Here is a 22,351-nt window from a genome sequence, read left to right on the forward strand (position 1 = left end):
CACCTGTGAAGTGAAAACCATTTCAGGGGACTACCTCTTGAAGCTCATCAAGAGAATGCCATGTGCAAAGCAGTAATCAAAGCAAAAGGTGTCTACTTTGAAGAACCTAGAATATGACATATTTTCAGTTGTTTCACACTTGTTTGTTATGTATATAATTCCACATGTGTTAATTCATAGTTTTGATGCCTTCAGTGTGAATCTACAATTTTCATAGTCATGAAAATAAAGAAAACTCTTTGAATGAGAAGGTGTGTCCAAACTTTTGGTCTGTACTGTGTATATATAATATGATGTACTGGCCTGTCTCCTGGTAGCGCCTCCATGCTCTGGACACTACGCTGACAGACACAGCAAACCTTCTTGCCACAGCTCGCATTGATGTGCCATCCTGGATAAGCTGCACTACCTGAGCCACTTGTGTGGGTTGCAGCATTCAAAAGTGACCAAAACATCAGCCAGGAAGCATAGGAACTGAGAAGTGGTCTGTGGACACCACCTGCAGAACCACTTCTTTATTGGGGGTGTCTTGCTAATTGCCTATAATTTCCACCTGTTGTCTATCCCATTTGTACAACAGCATGTGAAATTGATTGTCACTCAGTGTTGCTTCCTAAGTGGACAGTTTGATTTCACAGAAGTGAGTTACATTGCGTTGTTTAAGTGTTCCCTTTATTTTTTTGAGCAGTGTATATATATATATATAACACAAGATCAACTATTCTCAGTAGGTGATTGTCAAAGCTTTTCTACTCCTTCCTTGTACAATGACCTACACACAGGTCACAGAGCATGCCCTAGACGTCAATGAGTCCCCTCCAGACCATTGTGTCTATGGACCATGTGGCTGCTGTAGAGTATATCTCTAAATGCTATTAATGACAGCTTTGGCAAAATGGCAACCACAATAATCATGTTCAGGAAATAAAAGAATAAAAAAACATACAATCAGAAAATAAAAACTGATTAAAAAAAAGAATATCCGTTTAAACTAGCAGAAAAGTTATAGCTGTCACATTCCATTTAAAAGAATAAATTAAAGGGTTTCTACCACTTCGTTTTCACCTAATTAGCTTTCAGACACTAGCGATCCGCTAGTGTCTGCTCTACCTAACCATCCTAATATAACAGCTTATTGTCCTGCCGTTTCGCAAAAAAACGAACTTATATAGATATGCTAATGAGCCTCTAGGTGCTATGGGGGCGTCATTAGCACCTAGAGGCTCGGTCTACCTTCACAAAATGCCCCCGCCCAGCGCGTCCCTCCAGCCCGCCCATCTCCTCCGGAATGCGATCCTCCCCGTGCGCGTCTGTATTCGGCGCATGCGCAGTGAATGTCTGACCACTTCCCTGCTCAGACATCTCCACTGCGCCTGCGCCGATGACGTCATAGTGCTCCGAGGAACAGGCGCAGTGGGGATGTCTGTGCAGAAAGCGGTTAGACATTCACTGCGCATGCGCCGAATACATACGCGCATGCACGAAATTCGTCCGCTGGCTCACAGGGAGGATCGCATTCCGGAGGAGATGGGCGGGCTGGAGGGACGCGCTGGGCGGGGGCAGTTTGTGAAGGTAGACCGAGCCTCTAGGTGCTAATGACGCCCCCATAGCACCTAGAGGCTCATTAGCATATCTATATAAGTTCGTTTTTTAGCGAAACAGCAGGACAATAAACTGTTATATTAGGATTGTTTGGGAGAGCAGACACTAGCGGATCGCTAGTGTCTGAAAGCTAATTATGTGAAAACTAAGTGGTAGAAACCCTTTAAAGGAATGGTGTGCATAGAGTTAACGTATACTTTGGACTTTTTGTGTCAGATCCTCTTTGAAGTAATATCTGCATTTGCTTTTTTTAACACAGAATGTTTTTATTCACCCTTTTGTGTGTTTTTTTCCATCATTAGAAAGAGAGAGACCTGGAGCTCGCTGCCCGTATTGGGCAATCTCTTTTGAAGCAGAATCAAGAACTGACAGCGAGAAATGAGTTTCTGGAGGAACAACTGGAGGCTGCCAAAGAGGAGGTGAGGATAAAAGTGGTTGTCAGAAATAGGTCCACTCAAGAGACTTTTTGGGGTTATGAGATTAGAAAAATATGTATTTTTTTCTTCCCAAAAACGATGCCACTCATGCCCATCGGTTGTTTCTGGTATTGCAGGTTAGCCACAATTCAAGTTAAATACCAGGTCAACCGATGGCAATACCAGGTCAACCGATGGACAAGAATGGGGCAGTTTTGAAAGAAAGCTTCCATGTTTTTGTAATCCAAACCTCCCAACCATCCTGGATCTGGCAGAACAGTCCCAGATTTCGGTGGCTCTTCCAGGAGGACTGCTGCATGTCCCGATTTTAACTGTATCTGCGTCCTGAGGAGGTTGAATACAATAGCGAAGCAGAAAGCCATCAGTACAATACAGTGAAATCATCGCACGTGCTGAGCAGGAGACAGCACAAGCTCATTGGGGGAACAGGGCTAGGTGAATAGTTGTTTCCTTTTTTATTTTCTTAAACTACAAGGGCTGGACTACTGTGTAAGTGCACAAAGGGGACTGGGTGGTATTGACAGATGGGCATTGGGCAGAGCTAGAAGCATAGCTTTATGTAAAAGACTTTGCTATGCCACACTACATCACCCCTTGGCATTCTAAGCGTCTGCTATATTTGTGCCTCTCTAGGTCTTTCAGCTGCGACATGACATCTCAATGCGGGAGGATCTTCTCCATCTTTATACCGGCAATTCGGACAGTGATCCAGTGTCCGCAACTTCTACTCCGTCAGTACATTTCTACTCATTTGTGTTGAAGCAAAACTTAGACTCTCTCTCTCTCTCTCTCTCTCTCTCTCTCTCATATATATATATATATATATATATATATATATATATATATATATATATATATATATATATATATATATAAAATCAGGAAAAATTCCACGGCACCTCCAAGGTGTAAAATAGTATCAAACTTTATTCACCAGACCCGCAACGTTTCGATCCGCTTCCTGGGATCTTTCTCAAGCAGTGACAAAATTACTAGTGCAATGTGCAAATTTATACAGCTTCACAGCATTAATCAATCAAGGTGCTGATTACATCAATCAAAGAAATATTATAAAATATCCGTCAAAATACATCATAAATCAGTGTACATCGTGACTATGATATTAACATAAAGTACAATAACGTTTTATGGGCATCATTGCCAAAAAACATCTCATAAATACTGGGGTCATGATGCATGCTCGGACAGGGGCTCTCATGTGATTGGACGTCGGAGCTCCATGGGGATGCTTGCGTTCCATAAGTCTTTGGAGCGCACGACATCCGACTCTGTTTACTGACGTGAATGCTTACGCAGTCGTGTGCGTTCCACGTGACGGTGGAACGCATGACGTCGGATTACACAGATGTCCGCATAATGAATATAGTAGTCATCATCACGTGATCGGATACACGATCACGTGATCGGAATGTTTCAAAAGGTCCTGCGACATGCGCAGTTGATTGACCTGAACGCCGAATTCCGTGTGGACCTCTTCCAGCGCCCGCTATAGGACCTTCCTCACCTTGTTTGTTTTTAAGGTACACCTGCACCAAATATGTGATCATGAAGTCACCCACAGATGTGTGAATTTACAATTATGATGACTATACATTTGTATATGTATTTATGAGATGTTTTTTGGCAATGATGCCCATAACACGTTATTGTACTTTATGTTAATATCATAGTCACGATGTACACTGATTTATGATGTATTTTGATGGATATTTTGTAATATCTCTTTGATGTAATCAGCACCTTGATTGATTAATGCTGTGAAGCTGTATAAATATGCACATTGCACTAGTAATTTTGTCACTGCTTGAGAAAGATCCCAGGAAGCGGATCGAAACGTTGCGGGTCTGGTGAATAAAGTTTGATACTATTTTACGCCTTGGAGGTGCCGTGGAATTTTTCCTGCTTATTATCTGAAGGTGGATCGCCTTCTCAGCCACTGGCACTCCGCTTGTACTTGATACACAGCAGTGCTGCCCAACCTATATATATTTTATATATATATATATATATATATATATATGTATGTATGTGTGCATATATATCCCCATGGTGTTGTAATGAGCATCTTCCCATTATCCCATATATCATTGGTTTCATCAGTTTCTTTGCATTTGCTTCTAGGTTGCGTAGGAATCAGTCATCATTTTGTCTTCAACAAAATATTCATCTGGATACACTGGAGCAGAAGCTCAAGAGCTTGGAAGATGACAACCGGAAGATGCGCAGTGAGGTGAGCTGCACGGCTGTGAGCCTGTTGGTGCTAGGTATGGTGCAGCAGTTTGGAGGTGTACTAATGCTCCACTGTATGGTGTAAGCAGGCTAGATGTGTGCCATGTATGGTGTTGTAGAGGTTCTGTGTATAGTGTTTTTTGCATGGCGTTGACCTCTTGGCCCTTGCACTGTGATGAATGGTTTTGGCAGGCTGGTGTGGACATTTATGGATGTGCTGTGTACAGTGTGAGCCACTTGGAGGTTCTTAATATGGTGCAAGTTGAGTGGAGGTGCTATGCAAGTGTAGTGTCTGCAGCCTGGATGTGCTGTTTCTGGAGTCGCCAGCCTGAAGATGCTGTTTATGGTGTCTTTCACCTGTAGGTGCCATGCATGATGTTGCCCACCTGTGTGGCAGTGGCCACTTACAGGTGCAGTGCATGAAATCAGCAATGTGTAGGTGCTCTGCCCTATGACAGCTGCTCAAGGAGTCACATCTCACAATTGCTTTTGCTTCCTTTCTATTAGGCCGATCATATACTTGAAGCTACCAATGAGTATGAGGAGCAGGAGGGGTCCTTGATGCTGGACTGTGTCGAACAATTCTGTAAGTTTCCATTAAGCCGACATGGAAGATTGTAATATGTCTTTTTGTCTCATGTTACGTTTTTATCTGATGTTTAGGCCAACTTCAGCTGTGGTCTGTTGCCAGACACCTATTGCCACGGCTGCATACATAATCTGACATTCATGCTGGGGTAGGGGATGTATTCTTTGTTGTAGAAGAGGCAGTAGTATAGAGACTTAGGGGGTCATTTATTAACCTGAAATATGCCTATATTAGGTGTATTTCAGGGACAGATTTTGGCACAATAGTTACTGGCGCCGCATTCTGCGACTTTTCCTCACTCACGCGAGGTCTAAAAAAGTGCTTGTGGTGTGGATGGGGAAGGGGAGGGGCTGGTCGGCCCGTCTCATTCATCATTTTCTACTCCTGGTTTAGGCGTAGAAATGGTTTAAATGTAAGAATGCTATGAAACTGTCTTACATTTAGAAGCGGCACTGGATGTGACGAAGTTACTGTATGTAGAGGCCGGCACTTTTACATAACTTTGGCGATTCACCACCAGCTCAGAGGCTTTATTAAGAACAACATCTAAAAGACCGGTCTCAATAAATGACCCCCTTCATTTTTAGACAGTGCTCCATTGCAAAAGTATGCAAATCAGCCCATACCAGCTAGGATAGAGAGACCCATCTGTGGACAGTACTGTTTCTGGGGTTTTGATCCTCATCAGTACAGTACCATACACCACTGTGTCTCTTCATTGAGAAAGAGTAGCCTCCTGAACTGCACCCAAGACATCTCATACAGCTAAAAAGTACTCTGCTCTGTACTGTTCAGGAGCAAGATCCCAAAACAGCCGTCTACAGATGGGTGTCTCTGCAAGACCATCATTTAAACTATTGCTTGGGACCATAGCCATACAATAATAGCCTTTATGGCAGACGGGACCACCTGTGAAATTATCCAATAGGAAGTCTTTTATGCTCGCTCATGAAATTTTAGCCACACTATTTGCTAAGAAGTGGCCCTGATACATTTAGGTCTTAGCATGACTGGTGACTTTAGCAAGTATTCACCTTCTCATGGTGATCTGGTGGGTTCCACCACTCTAAGTATGGCATAGATGGTGGCACTTCCTCACATGTGTCTCTCTTGTTCTTCCAGCCTCAGCTATCTGGGAGAGTAAGCTAGTGACCAGGAGAATTTTTGATTTTGCGGTGGGATGACCCTGACTGGCAGGGGATGTTCTGAAATGGATCTTCCCCATGCCACAGATTTCTATATGTGAACATCTCTACAGTTCCAATGTAATGTGATGCATCTGGAGTTTTTCGGCTATAGTATAAAACCCACTGTGCTCTGTGTTTCTAGCTGAGGCCAGCAGACAGGTGGCATTGCTGGCAGAAGAGTTAGCGCGAAGGGGAGAAGATGGAGTCCGACAGCAGGAGGAGATCAGCCAGCTCCTGGCACAGATAGTAAATCTACAGCAGAAGTGCCGCAGTGTGAGTGTTGTCTATTAGGTCTAGAACAGATGGACCATTGTATTCTAGAGCTAAGATGTATGAGACACCTCTTAGTTTTTAAGTACCATCTCTTCCTCTGTGTTGTTGATGGTGGGAGGGTTTCTGGGACTCCCACCCATCCTAGTTCAGCAAGACAGAGGGTTCTCAGATTGGCATGTACATTGGTGCCCCCGTCCACCTGCACATTCACTTGGAGCTGTGTTTCAGGTCAATAGGAAGCCCCTTCTGTCTCTTTATTTGGTTGATGGTTGGGTGTCCCAGAGATCAAACCCCCACCAATCATGAAGTGATAGCACAGCCTAGCAAAATGCATTATTTCTAATGTTGGAATACCCCTTTATTAAAATATCTACCACATACTGTCATTGTTGTTATTCATTTATTCCCCTTCTGTATTTTTAGACCTCTACAGAGAATGAAGAACTGCAGCAACATCTGGCCGCTGTGAAGGAACGAGAGCGTCTCCTGAAAACGGAGGTAAATACATCTGAATGTATAAAAATGAGGTTGGTTGCTTAAAGGAGCACTCCAGGAAAACACTTGCTGTTTTATGCCTAGTGCAGGGACTGATAGAGCAGAGCAAGACACAGTAATTTGAAGCATGTCCCTACACTATCTGACACTGTAAGCATTGATTGGCCAGTATAGGGATACACTGTATTTACAAGAGGAATGGAAGTGCCCAGAACTTGATTTATTAATATATTATATTTATAGTGGAATAACTGAGAAACAGCACATGGGAAATTCAAGCATTTGAGCGAATAGAAATTTCAGGTGAGCTGTCTGATCTGTAACTTTATGATAATTCTTTTCTTCTAGCTTCAGTATCTGCAGGAGAAACAGAAAGAATGCCAGGACATGTTAAGTGAAGCCCAGGAAGAGTTAAAGAACCAGCGGAACCGAAGTCTGCCCAACAGCACCATCAGCAGATACAGCACCTTGAACATCTTCCCCCTGGTAAGCAGTAACTGCACTGGATATCAACACTGTTGGATGACATCATGCTTTTGGTGCCTCCAGTCTAAATAGATGTTTCATGTCAACAGGATTCCTTAGCTGCGGAGATTGAAGGAACAATGAAAAAAGGCATTGATGCTTCCTCAGAACTCAAGTATGTCCCAGACAGTCAGTAAGCAGTGTCTCTTAAAAGGAATGCGTCGCCAGAAAAAGGCCTATTGTTTAAAGGCTTTGTACACCTTCAGAGGATATTTATTTATTTTTTAGCTAAAAATCATTTTTTTAATTGGCCTTTATTTAAAATATTGAGCATTCTGTCACAAAGGGTTAACTGTCTAGCTGTTTGAATGGTACTTTCACTTTGTGCTGGTTATCTAATAACCCTTATCTCTAATTTCATAAGAGGTTATAAACACTTATTTAAGCCACATTCTTATCAGTAAGATAAGAACTGAGCTATCAGTCAGCTAAACTGCCTGACTGAACAGAGAGAAAATTAAGATCCCTCTATTAGAGCATCTCAGCTCAGTACAGAAAAAAGGGTTCTATATTTGTAATAAAGACCAATTTACAAAATGCCCCAAGAGTGTACAGCCTTTAACCTGTTGGGGACACATGATGTACCAAAACGTCATGATGTCCTGGTACTTAAGGACACATGACGTACCGGTACGTCATGTGTAGTTTCGATCACCGTCGGGCGGTTATCGGAACTGGGCGCCTGCTCAAATCATTGAGCAGGCACCCTGGGACAATGCACGGGGGGGTCCAGTGACCCCCCGTGTCGGTGATCGCAGCAAACCGCAGGTCAATTCAGACCTGCGGTTTGCTGCGTTTCCGGGTTTTTCGGGTCTCTGGGGACCCGATAACCCGGAACAGGATGTGATCGGTGGTGTGATAATACACCACCAATGACCATCCTGCAATCCTGAGAGGTGATGGTGACATCACCTCTCAGGATCGGCTCTGATTGGCTGCAGGGGCGGGCGGTTCAAAATATTGCAGCGCTCCTCTCCTCCTCCTTTCTATGTCCGGGATCTGGCTGATCATCGAGTTTGAATTTTTTTATTTTATTTTTCACTTTTTTGTCCTTTTTTAAAAAATTTAGTTAATTTTTTTATTTTTTCTGTTAGGTTTAGGGATAAGTACGTGAACACCCGTGCCCCCACACACACGGATACCAAATAAAGATTTCCACGCACACGCACACACACACTCCCCTATGGCCCACCTGATGTTCTCGGCCGAGGAGGCATATGCCCAACTTGCTTCCGAGTCCGAGAGCCCCAGTGAGGACGACGATGACCCTACTTTCCTTTTGTCATCCGCGTCCTCATCATCTAGTGATAATGATGAGCCCCTAAGTCGGCGGAGACGCCGCCAGGCGGAGCAAGGGGACCGCCATGCTAGGGACCCTGTGGCCCACACTAGTACCAGCAGCTCTGGGGCTCGTACTAGTTTTCCGGCCCACCAGTTATGTCCACCGGAGCTCCCTACCGGTGAACTTGCATGGTGTACCCCAGAGCATTTTGACCATGCGATTCCTGATTTTGTTGGCCAACCAGGAATCCAGATTCCCACAGTGGGCTTCACTGAATATGACTATTTTAGTCTTTTTTTCAGTGACCACTTTGTAAACCTGATGGTGGAGCAAACAAACCTGTATGCCCAACAGTTCATTGCTCAACACCCGGGCTCCTTTTTGGCTATGGCCGGTGGCTGGACTCCGGTTAGTGCAGCCGAGATGAGGACGTTTTGGGGCCTCGTGCTGCACATGGGCCTAGTCAAAAAACCTAGTGTCAGGCATTACTGGAGTGGGGACGTCCTCTACCAGACGCCACTTTACAGTACGGCCATGACACGCTCCCAGTTTGAGGCCATCCGGAAATGCCTGCATTATGCAGATCCTGCCTATGACCGCCTGTACAAAATCAGGCTGGTCATCGATCACTTTGGGGCTAAATTTTTGGAGGCCTATCTACCTGGAAGGGAGGTCAGGGTTGATGAGTCTCTCATTGCTTTCAAGGGGAGACTCATTTTCCGCCAGTATGTTCCCTCTAAGCGGGCGAGGTATGGCGTGAAGCTGTACAAACTTTGTGAGAGTACTTCAGGGTACATTTACAAGTTTCGGGTGTACGAGGGTTGAGATTTCCCTATTCAACCCCTAGAATGTCCCCCCACTCTGGGTGTTAGCGGGAAACATGTGTTGGACCTAATGTACCCACTGCTAGATAAGGGTTACCACCTGTACGTGGATAACTTTTATACTAGTATCCCCTTGTTCCAGTCCCTCGCCGCCAGATCCACGTCCGCTTGTGGGACCGTGCAGAAAAATCAACGCGGCCTCCCTACCCACCCCCTCCAGGTACCTATCCCCAGGGGTGAGACCCGTGCCCTTACCAGTGGAAACCTGTTGCTGTTCAGATATAAGGACAAGAGGGATGTCCTTGTACTGTCCACAATTCATGGTAACGGCATCACCCCTTTCATCTCAATTTGCCAATAACTCTTGTGGAACACCTAAAGGGTTAACAACGTTTGTAAAATCAGTTTTGAATACCTTGAGGGGTGTAGTTTCTTAGATAGGGTCACTTTTCTGGAGTTTCTACTCTAGGGGTGCATCAGGGGGGCTTTAAATGGGACATGGTGTAAATAAACCAGTCAAGCAAAATCTGCCTTCCAAAAACCACACGGCGCACCTTTTCCTCTAAGCCCTACCGTGTGCCCATTCAGTAGTTTACAGCCACTTATGGGGTGTTTCTGCAAACTACAGAATCGGGGCAATAAATATAGTATAGCATTTTGTTTGGCTGTTAACCCTTGCTTTGTTACTGGAAAAAATGGATTAAAATGGAAAATTAGCCAAAGATTTTTAATTCTTAAATTTCAGCTCCATTTGCCAATAACTCTTGTGGAACACCTAAAGGGTTAACGACTTTTGTAAAATCTGTTTTGAATACCTTGAGGGGTATAGTTTCTAGAATGGAGTCATTTTTGGGTGGTTTCTATTATGTAAGCCTCACAAAGTGACTTCAGACCTGAACTGGTCCTTAAAAAGTGGGTTTTTGAAGATTTGTTTCTAAACTTCTAAGCCTTGTAACGTCCCTAAAAAATAAAATGTAATTCCCAAAATGATCCAAACATGAAGTAGACATATGGGGAATGTAAAATAATAACTATTTTTGGAGGTATTACTATCTATTATAAAAGTAGAGAAATTGAAATTTGAAAATTTGCTAATTTTTCCCAATTTTTGGTAAATTTGGTATTTTTTATAAATAAAAATGATTTTTTTTTTACTCCATTTTACCATTGTCATGAAGTACAATATGTGACGGAAAAAAAACTATCTCAGAATAGCCTGGATAAGTAAAGGGTTTTAAAGTTATCACCACTTAAAGTGACACTGGTCACTGCAAAAAATGGCCTGGTCCTTAAGGTCAAAATGAGCCCGGTCCCTAAGGGGTTAAGTCACTTTTTATGTTAAATAAATATTTTATAATTTCAGTGATTTTTGTTTTTTATAGTACTTTTCCATGTCTCTTTCTATATGTAATAAAATATCTAAAATTATGCAGTTTTACACTAACCAGTACACCTAATAATATGTTGAGTCTTCCTGTTCTCTCTACAGGGAACTTTTCAATAGCCATCATCTCATTATCATCACAGACATAATCACAATTACAGATATCACCTCAGTATAGATAAAATAGGATCCACTATTCACAATAGGTGAGCTTATCTTCTCCCTCCTGACCTCTGCCTAGGAAACTCTCCCATAGAAGTCTGAGGTCCTTTCCAGTCTACTGTGTCTATGGCCCACGTGGCTGCTCCAAAGAATAGGAAGTCTTTACATATTTTAAGCCTAATGTCCAATAGGAAAACTGCAGGATTTTTTAATAAAAAATAAATAAATAGATGGGGACATGAAAAAAAAAAAAAAATCACCATAAAATAAAATAAAAATTTTGACATACAGACGTTATTTAGACGATAACCCATTTTTTGGGTTGGAGATACATTAAATGTATCTGCTTTCTTCCAGAAACGGCACCAAATCTATCCATTGGGTGTATCTGATATTGAACCACATCTATATGAATGTGAATGGGGCTAAGTTGCAATTACACACACAACCTGTGGACAGGTGTGGCACTGTTTTTGGAAGAGCATAGCCTTGTTTTTCTAATCCTGGAAAATCCCTTTAAAAACCTAAATCTAAATATGCTGTGATACATCCTCTACACTTACATTGCTGCAGAACTACTAAATATATCTTGCAGACCTCAAATTTTATCTCCTTCTATGTTTGCAATTACAGTAAACGGATGCTGTCTGATGAAGTACAGATCTTAGAAATGGTTGTTTTATGAAGAAAAGCAGGGCAAACAGACTGATCAATGTCTTCTAATCCCACACAGGAGCTACAAGCGAGTGTTTGAGACGGTCAAAGCTGCCAACCAAGTGGTGAGGACCAGATCTCGTTGCCCGTCCCCTCAGAATATAACAGGCTCTCAAGCTCCCTCACAGAGGCCATCTGCTGCACCGAGTCGTGTTGGTACTCCAACAATGAGCTTCTGTGAGTCAGAGGGTGCCAGCATGGTGCTAGTGGAGGAGGAGACCCTACTTCCTGTAGACAGTGAATCTTCTGTGTAAGTCTAAATTCCTTAAATCCCTAGGAAATCAAGATATTACTTGGTTCATTGCTAACTCTTCATCTAATGGTAATAATTTACAGTCTTGGAGGGAAGAAGTTGGGAACCCCTGGTACACCTGGGGGCACAGACCTGGCAGCAGCTCTTCAGAGACTCAGTGCTCAGCAGGATTCTCAATCTCAGGACAGCTTTTTCGAACACAGGGAACAGAAGATGCAACAACATGATGAGACAAATAGTGGGTTCCTTACCCCAAATGAGAGTATCCTATCCACTGGCACCAATTACTCTGGCATCTCTGAGGCCACTGGCAGCTCAAGTTTCTCTTTGGGTTCGAGGTCCTACCTACCAGAGAAGTTGCAGATAGTGAAGCCTATAGAAGGTGAGGAGGCTCTTGAGATAATGAGTATGTCTACCAAAAATGTGCTATACAAGCCCATATAATATATGGTTTATGTCTAGGATCAGCAACCCTCCTGCATTGGCAGCAGTTAGCGAAGCCCAACTTAGGTGGCATTCTGGATCCTCGGCCTGGTGTGTTAACCAAAGACTTCCAGGAATTGGACATCGATGTTGAAGATGTCTACAACCTCAACGACTTTGAGGAGGACGACCTGGAGCCTATATCTTTTGAAGCCATTGCTACATCCACTCCAACCAAAAACAAACCACTTAAAAGCAGTGAGTATTTGTGGAGTCTATGGGAGATATGGAAGAAGTGACTACCCATAGACTGCAGTGGAGAGTGCCATGTACATGTAAGGCAGATTCTCTGAACTTCTGGTTTCCTCTCCTGCCAGGCTGGGCTCTATTCTTATCAGTGATGGTGGTACCAGCAATCAGACCCATCGATCAGATATTTATGCCACTTTACGTGTGACCTCGTATGTCTACACCAGTGGTATATATGGCCGATCTGTGTCTGGAGGATGACCCAGACCCCGGGGAAGGTGCCATATTGGACCCAGTTGTCTTTCCCAGGGTTATGACTCTTCGTGCAGTGCTTTTGTATGCTGACCTCTGTCAGATCATAGAGTGCCTAAAATAAGCCAACTACAGTGTATAATTCATAAAAATCCATATTCAAGGTCAGCCTCCGCCATCTTTACCCTTCAGGTGTTTCCGTAGAAGTAGTTGCTTTGTGATTCCTATCATGTGTGTCACTGTCCATAATACATAGATCACTTGTGTGTTTCAGTGTTCCGTTCTGTTAACAACCTTCCCCAGACTCCATCTACGTACACTATTACCACATGTCGTATGTCACACCCTCTGCAGGACATTACACAGGTCACCTCCAGGTGGGTTTTTCATGGTTACACGTGTCTGTTTGCTCATCTTGTCTCACATCACATTCATATCTCTTCTCCCCATAGATGTCTGCTGACTATGCTGCTTTTATATGGACCTTAGTATGGCGATGTATGAACTATGAGATTAGAAAATGTGGCATTCTTGTTCATGGGCTGTGCCTGGCATGGCAGCTCTTCCATATTCACTTAAAGGAGTATTCCAGTTATGTAATTTATCCTCTCTCAACAGGGTAGGGGATAACTGTTAGATCAGGGAGAACAGATCAATACCCCATGGAGCCCCCCACCCCCTGCAATGAACGGAACAGCTGGTTGGGCATGCACTCCACTCATTTCTATGGGAGTTTGAGATGGCTGAGCACTATACTTGGCTATCCCCAGAAGTCCCATAGAAATGAATGGAGTGGCTGCACGCATGCTTGACTGGCTGCTCCATTTATTTCGTGCGGGGGGCTCCACATAGTATGGGGTCCCTGTTCTTGTGATTGGTGGGGGTCTCAGCAGTAGGAGGCCAACCAATATAGTGGTTTTCCCCTATCCTGTGGATAGGAAATTACTTTGCATAACCAAAATATCCCTTAAACTCGAATTTTTTTTTCTTTTCTGTAGAAGGCCCTCATAAAAAGTCTCTCATTTTTAAAATGGGGTTGTCCAGGAGTTTAACACTGATGGACTATGCTCAGGCTAGGCCATCACAATCAGATTAGCAGGGGTCCGACTCGCCACACGCCCACTGATCAGCTGTTACCTTGTAGCTTTGGTGCCAGAACTTCACAGCTCCATCTATTGTGTAATGGGTGGAGCTGGCAACTGCATTGCTACTCCCATTGAAGTGCATAGGAGCAGCTCTGCAGTTACCACCTCCATCCACTACAAATTAGATGGTGCTTTGTAGTTCTGGATCTACAAGGTAATACTGATCAATGGGTGGGGGCTATTGGACCCCCACCGATCTGATACTGATGGCCTATCCTGAGTACAGGCCATCAATATCAAAATCCTGGAGCTGTCCAAAAAGCAGCCACTTTCTTTTACAGGCAAAAAGCTTGCAAAACAACTTACCAATAGACCTCTTTCACTGGTCTTGGTCAGGTCTTGATGGCAATGTGTTCATAGTCAAATAGCGTCATGTCACCATGACATTCAAATCACGTAATTTTTTTTTTACCTATTCTTTGCAGGCTTGTGCCAGCTTGAGAAAATGTCAAATTCCCAGCCCTTATACAGTAGGCCCAAATGGCTGTCACACTATAGGTCCAGCAGATAAATGACTGAATGATATAAGCACCGTCTGAGTGCTTTTTCATATAAATCCCAGTGTTGCCTGCTGCATGTTTAACTTGTTCCCTTACAGCTGCTGGTGTGTTGGTGCCACATTGCATCTGCTAAAATTCCTCCTGTGCCACTTACTGTTCCCTCCCTGTCCCTCATTCATTTGTCCATTTTCCATCTTCATGGTTCTAGGCACTTCAAGTCCTGGTGGAAGCACCTTTTCCATTGCTTGACTTTCTGAACGACGTCTGAGGGCAGGGTCAGACATCACAGCAAGGCATCAGGTAGCTCAGTGGGCAGTGACCTTCAAGTCTCTTATGGGGGACTCCGTGACCAGACAGGACTTGTGCAGTGTTTGGTCCTTGTCCACAATGTTATGAAGGCCCAGTATTTCCGTTATCAAAAAGTTCTGAAATGGCACCATCTAGTGGACACTTTACTTATGACAGCAAGTAGTTTTAATTCAGTTCACCACCTATTTCTCATGAATTATTTGTGATAGCTATTGGATTAGCCTGCATGGTATATATACAGTGCCTATAAAAGTATTCATCCCCCTTGACCTTTTCCACATTTTTTTCATGTTACACCCACAAACTTAAATGTATTTTATTGGGATTTTATGTGACAGACCAACACAAAGTAGTACGTATGTATGAAGTAACAATAAAAGGATACATGTTTTTTTTTTTTTTTTAATTTTAAGAAATAGAAAATCTAGAAAGTGGGGCATGCATTTGTATTCAGCCCCCCTGAGTCCCCTATTTAGATTTTTCAAAAAGCAAAAGAAGAGAAAATTGCATCATGAATAGACAATAGTCAATCTAGTGACACTGAATATGCTTATTAAGTATTTATCAAAACCCATGACCTGGGTGGGCATCATCAACACAAATATATAAAATATAAGTAATAATGCCTAATGAAGGCTAGAACATTAAGATAGCCATAGAATTGAAGAATAAAGAAAGAACAAAGTTAAGGGAGGAGGAGGGTAACAGAGGAGAGAATAAAAAAAAGGGGGGATGGAAGGGACGGTAACCCCATTCAGGTTATGCTGCCAAGTTTTGTACTTCTGGGAGCCCTGGAATAATATCCAATGTTGCCATGTTTTATAAAATTTGGCATGTGCACCCCTCATAGATGCAGTTAGGTCCTCCATTCTCATGACCTCCTGAATTTTATTAAACCAGAGCACCATTGTGGGAGTCTACGTCTGTTTCCACAGACAAATGATGCATGCCCTCGCGGTATTGCTGAGTCAATACTTTGGACCACCTTTCATTGCAATTACAGCTGTAAATCTTTTGAGGTCTCTACCAGCTTTGCAAATCTAGGGGATGACATTTGTGTCCATTCTTCTTTGCAAAATAGCTCAAGCTCAGTCAGATTGGATGGAGAGCGTCTATGAACAGCCATTTTCAAGTCTTGCCACAGATTCTCAATGGGATTTAGGTCTGGATTTTGACTGGACCATTCTAACACATGAATATCTAACCCGCTCCATTGTAGCTCTGGCTGTATATTTAAGGTCATTGTCCTGCTGGAAGGTAAACCTCCGCTCGAGTCTCAAATCTTTTACAGCCTGGACCAGGTTTTCCTCCAGGATTGTCCTGTATTTAGCTCCATCCACCTTTACATCAACTCTGACCAGCTTCCCTGTCCCTGCTGAAGAAAAGCATCTCCACAGCATGATGCTGCCACCACCATGTTTCACGGTGTGAATGGTGTGTTCAGGGTGATGTGCAGCGTTAGTTTTCAGCCACACATAGGGTTTTGCATTGAGGCCAAAAAGTTAAACTTTGGTCTCATCTGACCAGAGCACCTTCTTCCACATGTTTGCTCTGTCCCCTTACTCCCTACATGGCTTTTGACAAACTGCAAACTGGACTTTTTATGGCTTGCTTTCAAAAATGATTTCTTCTTGCCACTCTTCCTTAAAGGTCAGAATTGTGGCGTACACGACTAATAGTTGTCCTCTAGACAGATTCCCCTCCTCAGCTGTGGTTCTCTGGTGTGTTCCTTGGTTTTCATGATGCTGTTTGATCACCAATAATAAATCAATTTGACTAATTAGGTGACTTCTGAAGTCACACTGGATTTTATTTAGTGCTATTAATGTACAGGGGGCTTAATAAAAATGTTGAAAACCATGTATTATTTTTTCTTTTCACTTCACACATACTTGCTACTTTGTGCTGGTCTATCAAACAAAATCCCAATAACATACATTTAAGTTTGTGGTTATAACGTGAAAATTTTTTGGAAAAGTTCAAGGAGTATGAATAATTTTTCAAGGCACTGTAGGTGCCAGTCAAATAAATAATCTTACTAGCTGGGGACATTTATGGTCACTGAGTTGTCCTAAGCATGGTTACTGCAAATTGTATGACTTCTTCTCAGGGTTCATTTACTGCTCCAGACCGACCATAAGTGACTGACACGCATCTTTTGACCCGTTTTTTTAATTTTCTAATGGTGTAAGTATACATTGGGTACAGCAAGGTCTTATAGCTTCATATACTATGGAAAGAAGGACCCCATAGCACCCTATAGCAAAGCTTGAAATGGACAACACAAATGTAAAAATTTTTGTATCTACATGAATGTTTAACACTCTTTTATAATATACCTTTATAAGAATAGGAGCTTTGTTTTTCAAAAACAGTACTCTCAATTCCCTGCTGCCATTCACAGTTGATGAAATTCTGACATCTTGCAGTCACCACTAGGGGGGAGCTCACTGGATATGTATTTATACAGCCATTGTTGAATGCAAAGAGACTTGTAAAAACTCTATACCAGGAGCACCCCCTAGTGAGGGCTGCAGGCAAATGCTATAACTACGTTACAGAAATAAAAGGAACGGTTTTGTTTCTGTCCCAAATCCTATTGGCCCTATAGCAGTAGCCTGATCTACCTATATAAACCACATTAAAAAAAAAGTTTAGAAGAGCATTTCCATTATTAAATAGGTCATTAAGTCCTTGTTGGTTACCTAGGTAATGAATTCTATGGCAGCCAAAACTTTTCCTAAAGAGCTTGTCTCCTGGTTCCAAATGGGAAATATGTCTAGGGGTACATGGATAACTCCAGATTATGATTGGCTTAACCACACCTTGCCATGTCTTGAAGTAATCCTCTCCAGATACTCAGTATTTAAACCGCTTTTTCCCAAATTTTAGGACATTTTAAGCTTTGCCCCAGTTCCACACCAGAACACCGCAAGAACAGAAATGCCTTCCTGCTCCTTTTGTGGTCCAGTCCAATGACTTTTAGCTAGTATGGGTATGCTGTACTGGAAAAGGTCCTTCCAGCGGCCCTAAAAGCATATATTATTTTTTTTTGGGTTGTGGGATTAAAGGGCTCTTTCACAAGTCACAGGTCTGTGGGAGATAAAGCAATACTCCATGGGAAACCAGAAGGGGGCAGAGAATGGCTTCTCTATCTGGGGTTTGTTTAACATGTCATGCCCTGCCCCTTATGCCCTGCACAGTTTTTGCCTGAAGAGTTCCATTAATAGAACCCTGAGTTGAAGTAGCAGCAAAGACTTTCTCTGTTTAACCCTTAACTGTTTCCTTGGCTTCTTGCATGTGCTAACCTTTGCTCTTGTCTTCACTAACTGCTTCATCTCCAGTTGGAGGAACAAGAAAGCCTTGTGTTTATTGACTGGTCTTTGGTCACTTGGTTAATTCAGGAGCATTTAAGTGGTGGTCTGGGTCATATTTGGGGCTTTACTTGGATTATGATGGCCTAATTAAAATAGTGATGCATAATTTACATCAAGTAACACTGCCATGTTATGGTAGGACACCTGAAGACCAGTGAATTTAAGACAAGTACTTGTGCCGGTGTTATATTTACAGTTGGTTGTCACACAATGGTCCATCAATGTGGCATATGCCACTTCATTATCAATACGCTCAGATTTTCATTCATTTCAGGGGCCAAGGTCTACAGCGCTTTTATAGTATAGCATTTGGAAGTTCTGTTTCATATATCAGAGGATAGCAAGACAATGTTGGTGGCGACTTTATGAACAATGTCGTATACCTTTTTTGTCCCTCTTTACCAATTTACTGTTCTTTTTCCTTTAGTCTTCGTACAGTACTTTCCTCGTGTGGTAGCTTTGAGAGCCTGAGTTCCTTCAGCCTTGAACCTCACAAAGACATGCCCGTAGTAACCCCTCTCCCACCAAGGAATGATCAACCCATCTCTGGACGCAACACTCCCTTCGGATTAGTTACCCTCTTAAAAGAACATGGTATATCTGCCACTGCAGACCCCAGCAGCAAAACCTCAACTGAAGCTGAAGTTAGGCCACCTGCACCTTTTGCATACCCACCTATCTTTCAATTGGGTTGGGGTAGGACTTTAAGAGGTCTAGGCTTTGGAAGATCTGTTGTGGACAGTGCTTCAGTGAATGAGACACAAGATAATGGTGCTACGCATAAAAGCATCTTCAGTATAAACCTGGTGGAACAGTTACGGAGACTTGGCTTGAATCAGGTTGTGGAGAGGGGTATTGCATCTTTTCAAAAGACAACAGAAGCCAAGAACCCTTCAAGCTGATTCCATAAACCGTGACTGAACAGAATGAAAATCAATTTGCACTGACTGTTGTAGGACAATATATTCTGCCATGTGGATGCCACAATACCTTTTTTTTTTAGCTTGCATGTTCTGCTAGAAGGATGTGGTGGTAGAAGCAAAGGGATTTTAGGGACGGGCACTTTATGACTATGCAACCTACATTTGTATGTTCCTCCATATATATTACAAGAGAGACATCTTGTATCTGTCACAGGAACTAAAGAGGGACATGTAGCTGTCCCTATAGCAAGGTGATATAATGCTCTTCGCTAAGTTGTAAATCCACAATTACCTTCAGATAATAGTGCTCCATTAACCATCCTGTTTCCTTCTGCAGAACATCTCAGTGGTTCCATCCGAGTGGTATAAATTCAAGTTTTCATGTTCTTAGCGTCTAATTTTTTTACCGCAGAATATATATGAGGAATAAGTAAGGCTTGGCTGAGGTCTTTTTAATGTAAGCGCATTGCACATCTGAACTATTTACTTGAAAGGTTCAAGTCAGTGGTCCAAATCCATGTTTTACTGTATCCTGGTTGCACAGGACAAAGGTTCTATTTTTCATATCCATAAAGAAATGTGATTATTATCAGTGACAAATGCTAGCAATAGCTACTTTCTTCTCTACTTCCATCTACCAGTGAGTGATGTACCAGTACTGTTCATACTACAAGACCGTGGGGCTAGATTGGGGTTCATTTGATCAACATCTGCAACGTATTCTTTAAAGTATCTCAAGACTCAAGAGAAAAGGTTGTGATACTGTACATACTTTGCCAGGTCTGCCCTGTACTGCTGATGACCACCATGATTGGAAATGTTGTAGTGTACATGCTGAGACATAAGTGTTGTAGTAATGGAATATTCTTCTGCACTGATTATATGTGACTTTAATAAATTGAATATATAAATGTCTCAGTAGCAGTGATAACGTTTTTACTGAGATCACGATGTCTGTCAGGAACATAGACGAAGAAAGTCTTGCCTCTACTTAAAATCTGGTGGCGTTTATATATACAGTTTGACAGTTTTACATATATTCACATAATACTGCATATACAGGCAACATAGCACCATATAGTGCCAAGAATACCACTATATAGCATTGAAATAATGTGCTTTTCTGCTCCATACTCAGGTTGTCACAGGGTTATTCAGCCCCTGAAACTGACCCTCCTCCTTCAATGTGACCTGCCAAAAGAGAATCCTAATGGGCTTTTCCTCTGGTGCATAAGTGATATTGGCAGAAGGCCAACTGCTGGGACCCACACCAATTCCTAGAACACGGGGCCTTGTCCCCTGTTCTTCCTTCTGAGGGAACAATTGCATGCATAGACAAGAACACATAGAGAAGCATACTGAAATACATTGCTGAAGGCATATCACTAGGATCATCTGTGTACATCTGACCTCTGGCACCACCTTCCATCATGAGAATGAAGGGGCTTAGCACTTCTAAGTCTTCTAAGTTTCCACTGCATAGCGGCGCCCCACCACTGGATGGAATGGACACAGCACTATACAAGTGCTCTGGCTCCTTTATTCTTGGGGATGGTGGGGGTCTTAGAGATCGGACCCCGCAATGATAAACTGATGGCACATTCTAGTGATATATTTTGGCTCATCTGGAACTAAGAGTTCAAAGTGGAGCATATAAGACAAATTATCCAGCTAGTGTCCATCTTCTTTGTCCAAACCTTCAATGGGATTCCTTACAAAACAGATCCATCATAATTCCTGGAAGCCATGACACCAGTGTGAACAGAGCCTTGGGGCATTCCCCAGTAGCAGGGGCGTTGCTAGGGTCTCAAAATATCCGGGGCCCAAGCCCCAATGAATATGGCCCAGTTCTCTAAATCTATTCCCCATGCACATCGCATTTTGCTGTACTTGCTATACAGCAGCAGATACCTGTCACATCCAGGGCCTCTCCAGGTGACGTCTCCTCGGATGTAGATCTTCTCTGTCATCATCTTCTCCATTTGGTCCGTACAACTTCTCTCAGCCGGGCCTCTTCTCTGCAGAGTGTGACACACAGACATCTTAGCTTCCTCACATTTCTATCATCATCCCCCAACCTCGAATCACAACAGTGTTATCCTGTTGCTCGCTGTGCTCCCAAGTACTATCCTGAAGAAAAATTAGTGCCCCCTATAGTAATAGTCCCACCAATAGTAATTCCCTTCTAGAATGCCCTCATTAGTAATACTGCCCCCTACAGTGCCCCAACTGTGATATTGTTCCCCAAGAGTGCCTCCATTAGTAGAAGAGCCCCCCAGTATTAATAATGCCCTTACAGAGCCCCCAGTAGAAAAAAGGCCCCCTATTCTTCCCCCAATGGTAATAAAGCTCTCTACAGACCCCTCAGTAGTAATAAGGCCCCTCATAATGCTCTTAGTAGAAATAAGGTGGTGTCACGCCCTGCCCTGTGAGTGATCTGAGAAGATCTGTCAGACTTGCTGCACGTGAATCTATCTGACAGATTGCTTTGTTGTGGCTTTGGGCAGGATCCCACCCCCTCACAGGTTCTGCTCATTAGTTAGTCAGTGATGCTATTTATACCTGCCTCTCACTATAGCCCTTGCAGTTAATAGTTTCTCCCGGAGTTCTCTGCTGGTGTTTGGTGGATCTCCTGCTCCCAGTTTGTCTTCACTTAAGTCCTCCTTCCTTCCCTTCTGTTGTTTGTACTGGCTAGGCCTTAGGTAGACGCTGGTTCCTTCATCTTGTGCAAGGAACCGATTGTCTTTCCGCCTGCTCCCTAGCTGAGGGTTTGTGTCAGTTGCAGCAGGGCTTAGGTTCGAGTGCATGAACACTTCTACCATCGAGATTTGTTTATGTTGGTAGCAGGGAAAGGCTCAGGGATTTTCAGGAGGTGACCTTTCCCTGTTCCCTAGCTGTGGGGCCTAGCCTGCTGTTTTGTTTAATTTTGTTGTGTTTGGCTTGCTTCCCTTCCCTCACCTTCTGGAACAGGTGAATCTATAAGTCCCTCCTATAGAGCCCCCAGTAGTAATAAGACGCCTATAATGTCTCCTGGACTTATAATACCCCTACAGTGCCCCCAGTATTTATACTGACCCCTACTGTTATAATGCTCACCCTGAAGTGCCCCCAGTATTTATAATGCCCCCTGAAGTGCACCCAGTATTTATATTGTCCCCTACTGTTATAATGCCCTGAAGTGCCCCCAGTATTTATA

At 43.0% G+C, this 22,351-nt stretch overlaps 1 protein-coding gene across 1 annotated transcript in view; it reads left to right on the top strand.

The window, feature by feature from the left end:
* LOC121005663 (trafficking kinesin-binding protein 1-like) overlaps nucleotides 1-19,271 on the top strand; it is a 70,109-nt gene extending 50,838 nt beyond the window's left edge. The window contains exons 5-17 of the mRNA XM_040438438.1: nucleotides 1,905-2,021; nucleotides 2,673-2,770; nucleotides 4,182-4,290; nucleotides 4,797-4,875; nucleotides 6,208-6,338; nucleotides 6,762-6,836; nucleotides 7,182-7,319; nucleotides 7,409-7,473; nucleotides 11,744-11,974; nucleotides 12,061-12,359; nucleotides 12,440-12,658; nucleotides 13,176-13,278; nucleotides 18,660-19,271. Coding sequence (XP_040294372.1) covers nucleotides 1,905-2,021; nucleotides 2,673-2,770; nucleotides 4,182-4,290; nucleotides 4,797-4,875; nucleotides 6,208-6,338; nucleotides 6,762-6,836; nucleotides 7,182-7,319; nucleotides 7,409-7,473; nucleotides 11,744-11,974; nucleotides 12,061-12,359; nucleotides 12,440-12,658; nucleotides 13,176-13,278; nucleotides 18,660-19,134 — 2,139 coding nt within the window. The 3' untranslated portion in view covers nucleotides 19,135-19,271. The remainder of the gene's footprint in view (nucleotides 1-1,904; nucleotides 2,022-2,672; nucleotides 2,771-4,181; nucleotides 4,291-4,796; nucleotides 4,876-6,207; nucleotides 6,339-6,761; nucleotides 6,837-7,181; nucleotides 7,320-7,408; nucleotides 7,474-11,743; nucleotides 11,975-12,060; nucleotides 12,360-12,439; nucleotides 12,659-13,175; nucleotides 13,279-18,659) is intronic.
* The last annotated feature ends 3,080 nt before the right edge of the window (nucleotides 19,272-22,351 follow it).

This window comes from Bufo bufo, chromosome 6, assembly GCF_905171765.1.
Source record: "Bufo bufo chromosome 6, aBufBuf1.1, whole genome shotgun sequence".
Classification (NCBI taxonomy): Eukaryota; Metazoa; Chordata; class Amphibia; order Anura; family Bufonidae; genus Bufo; species Bufo bufo.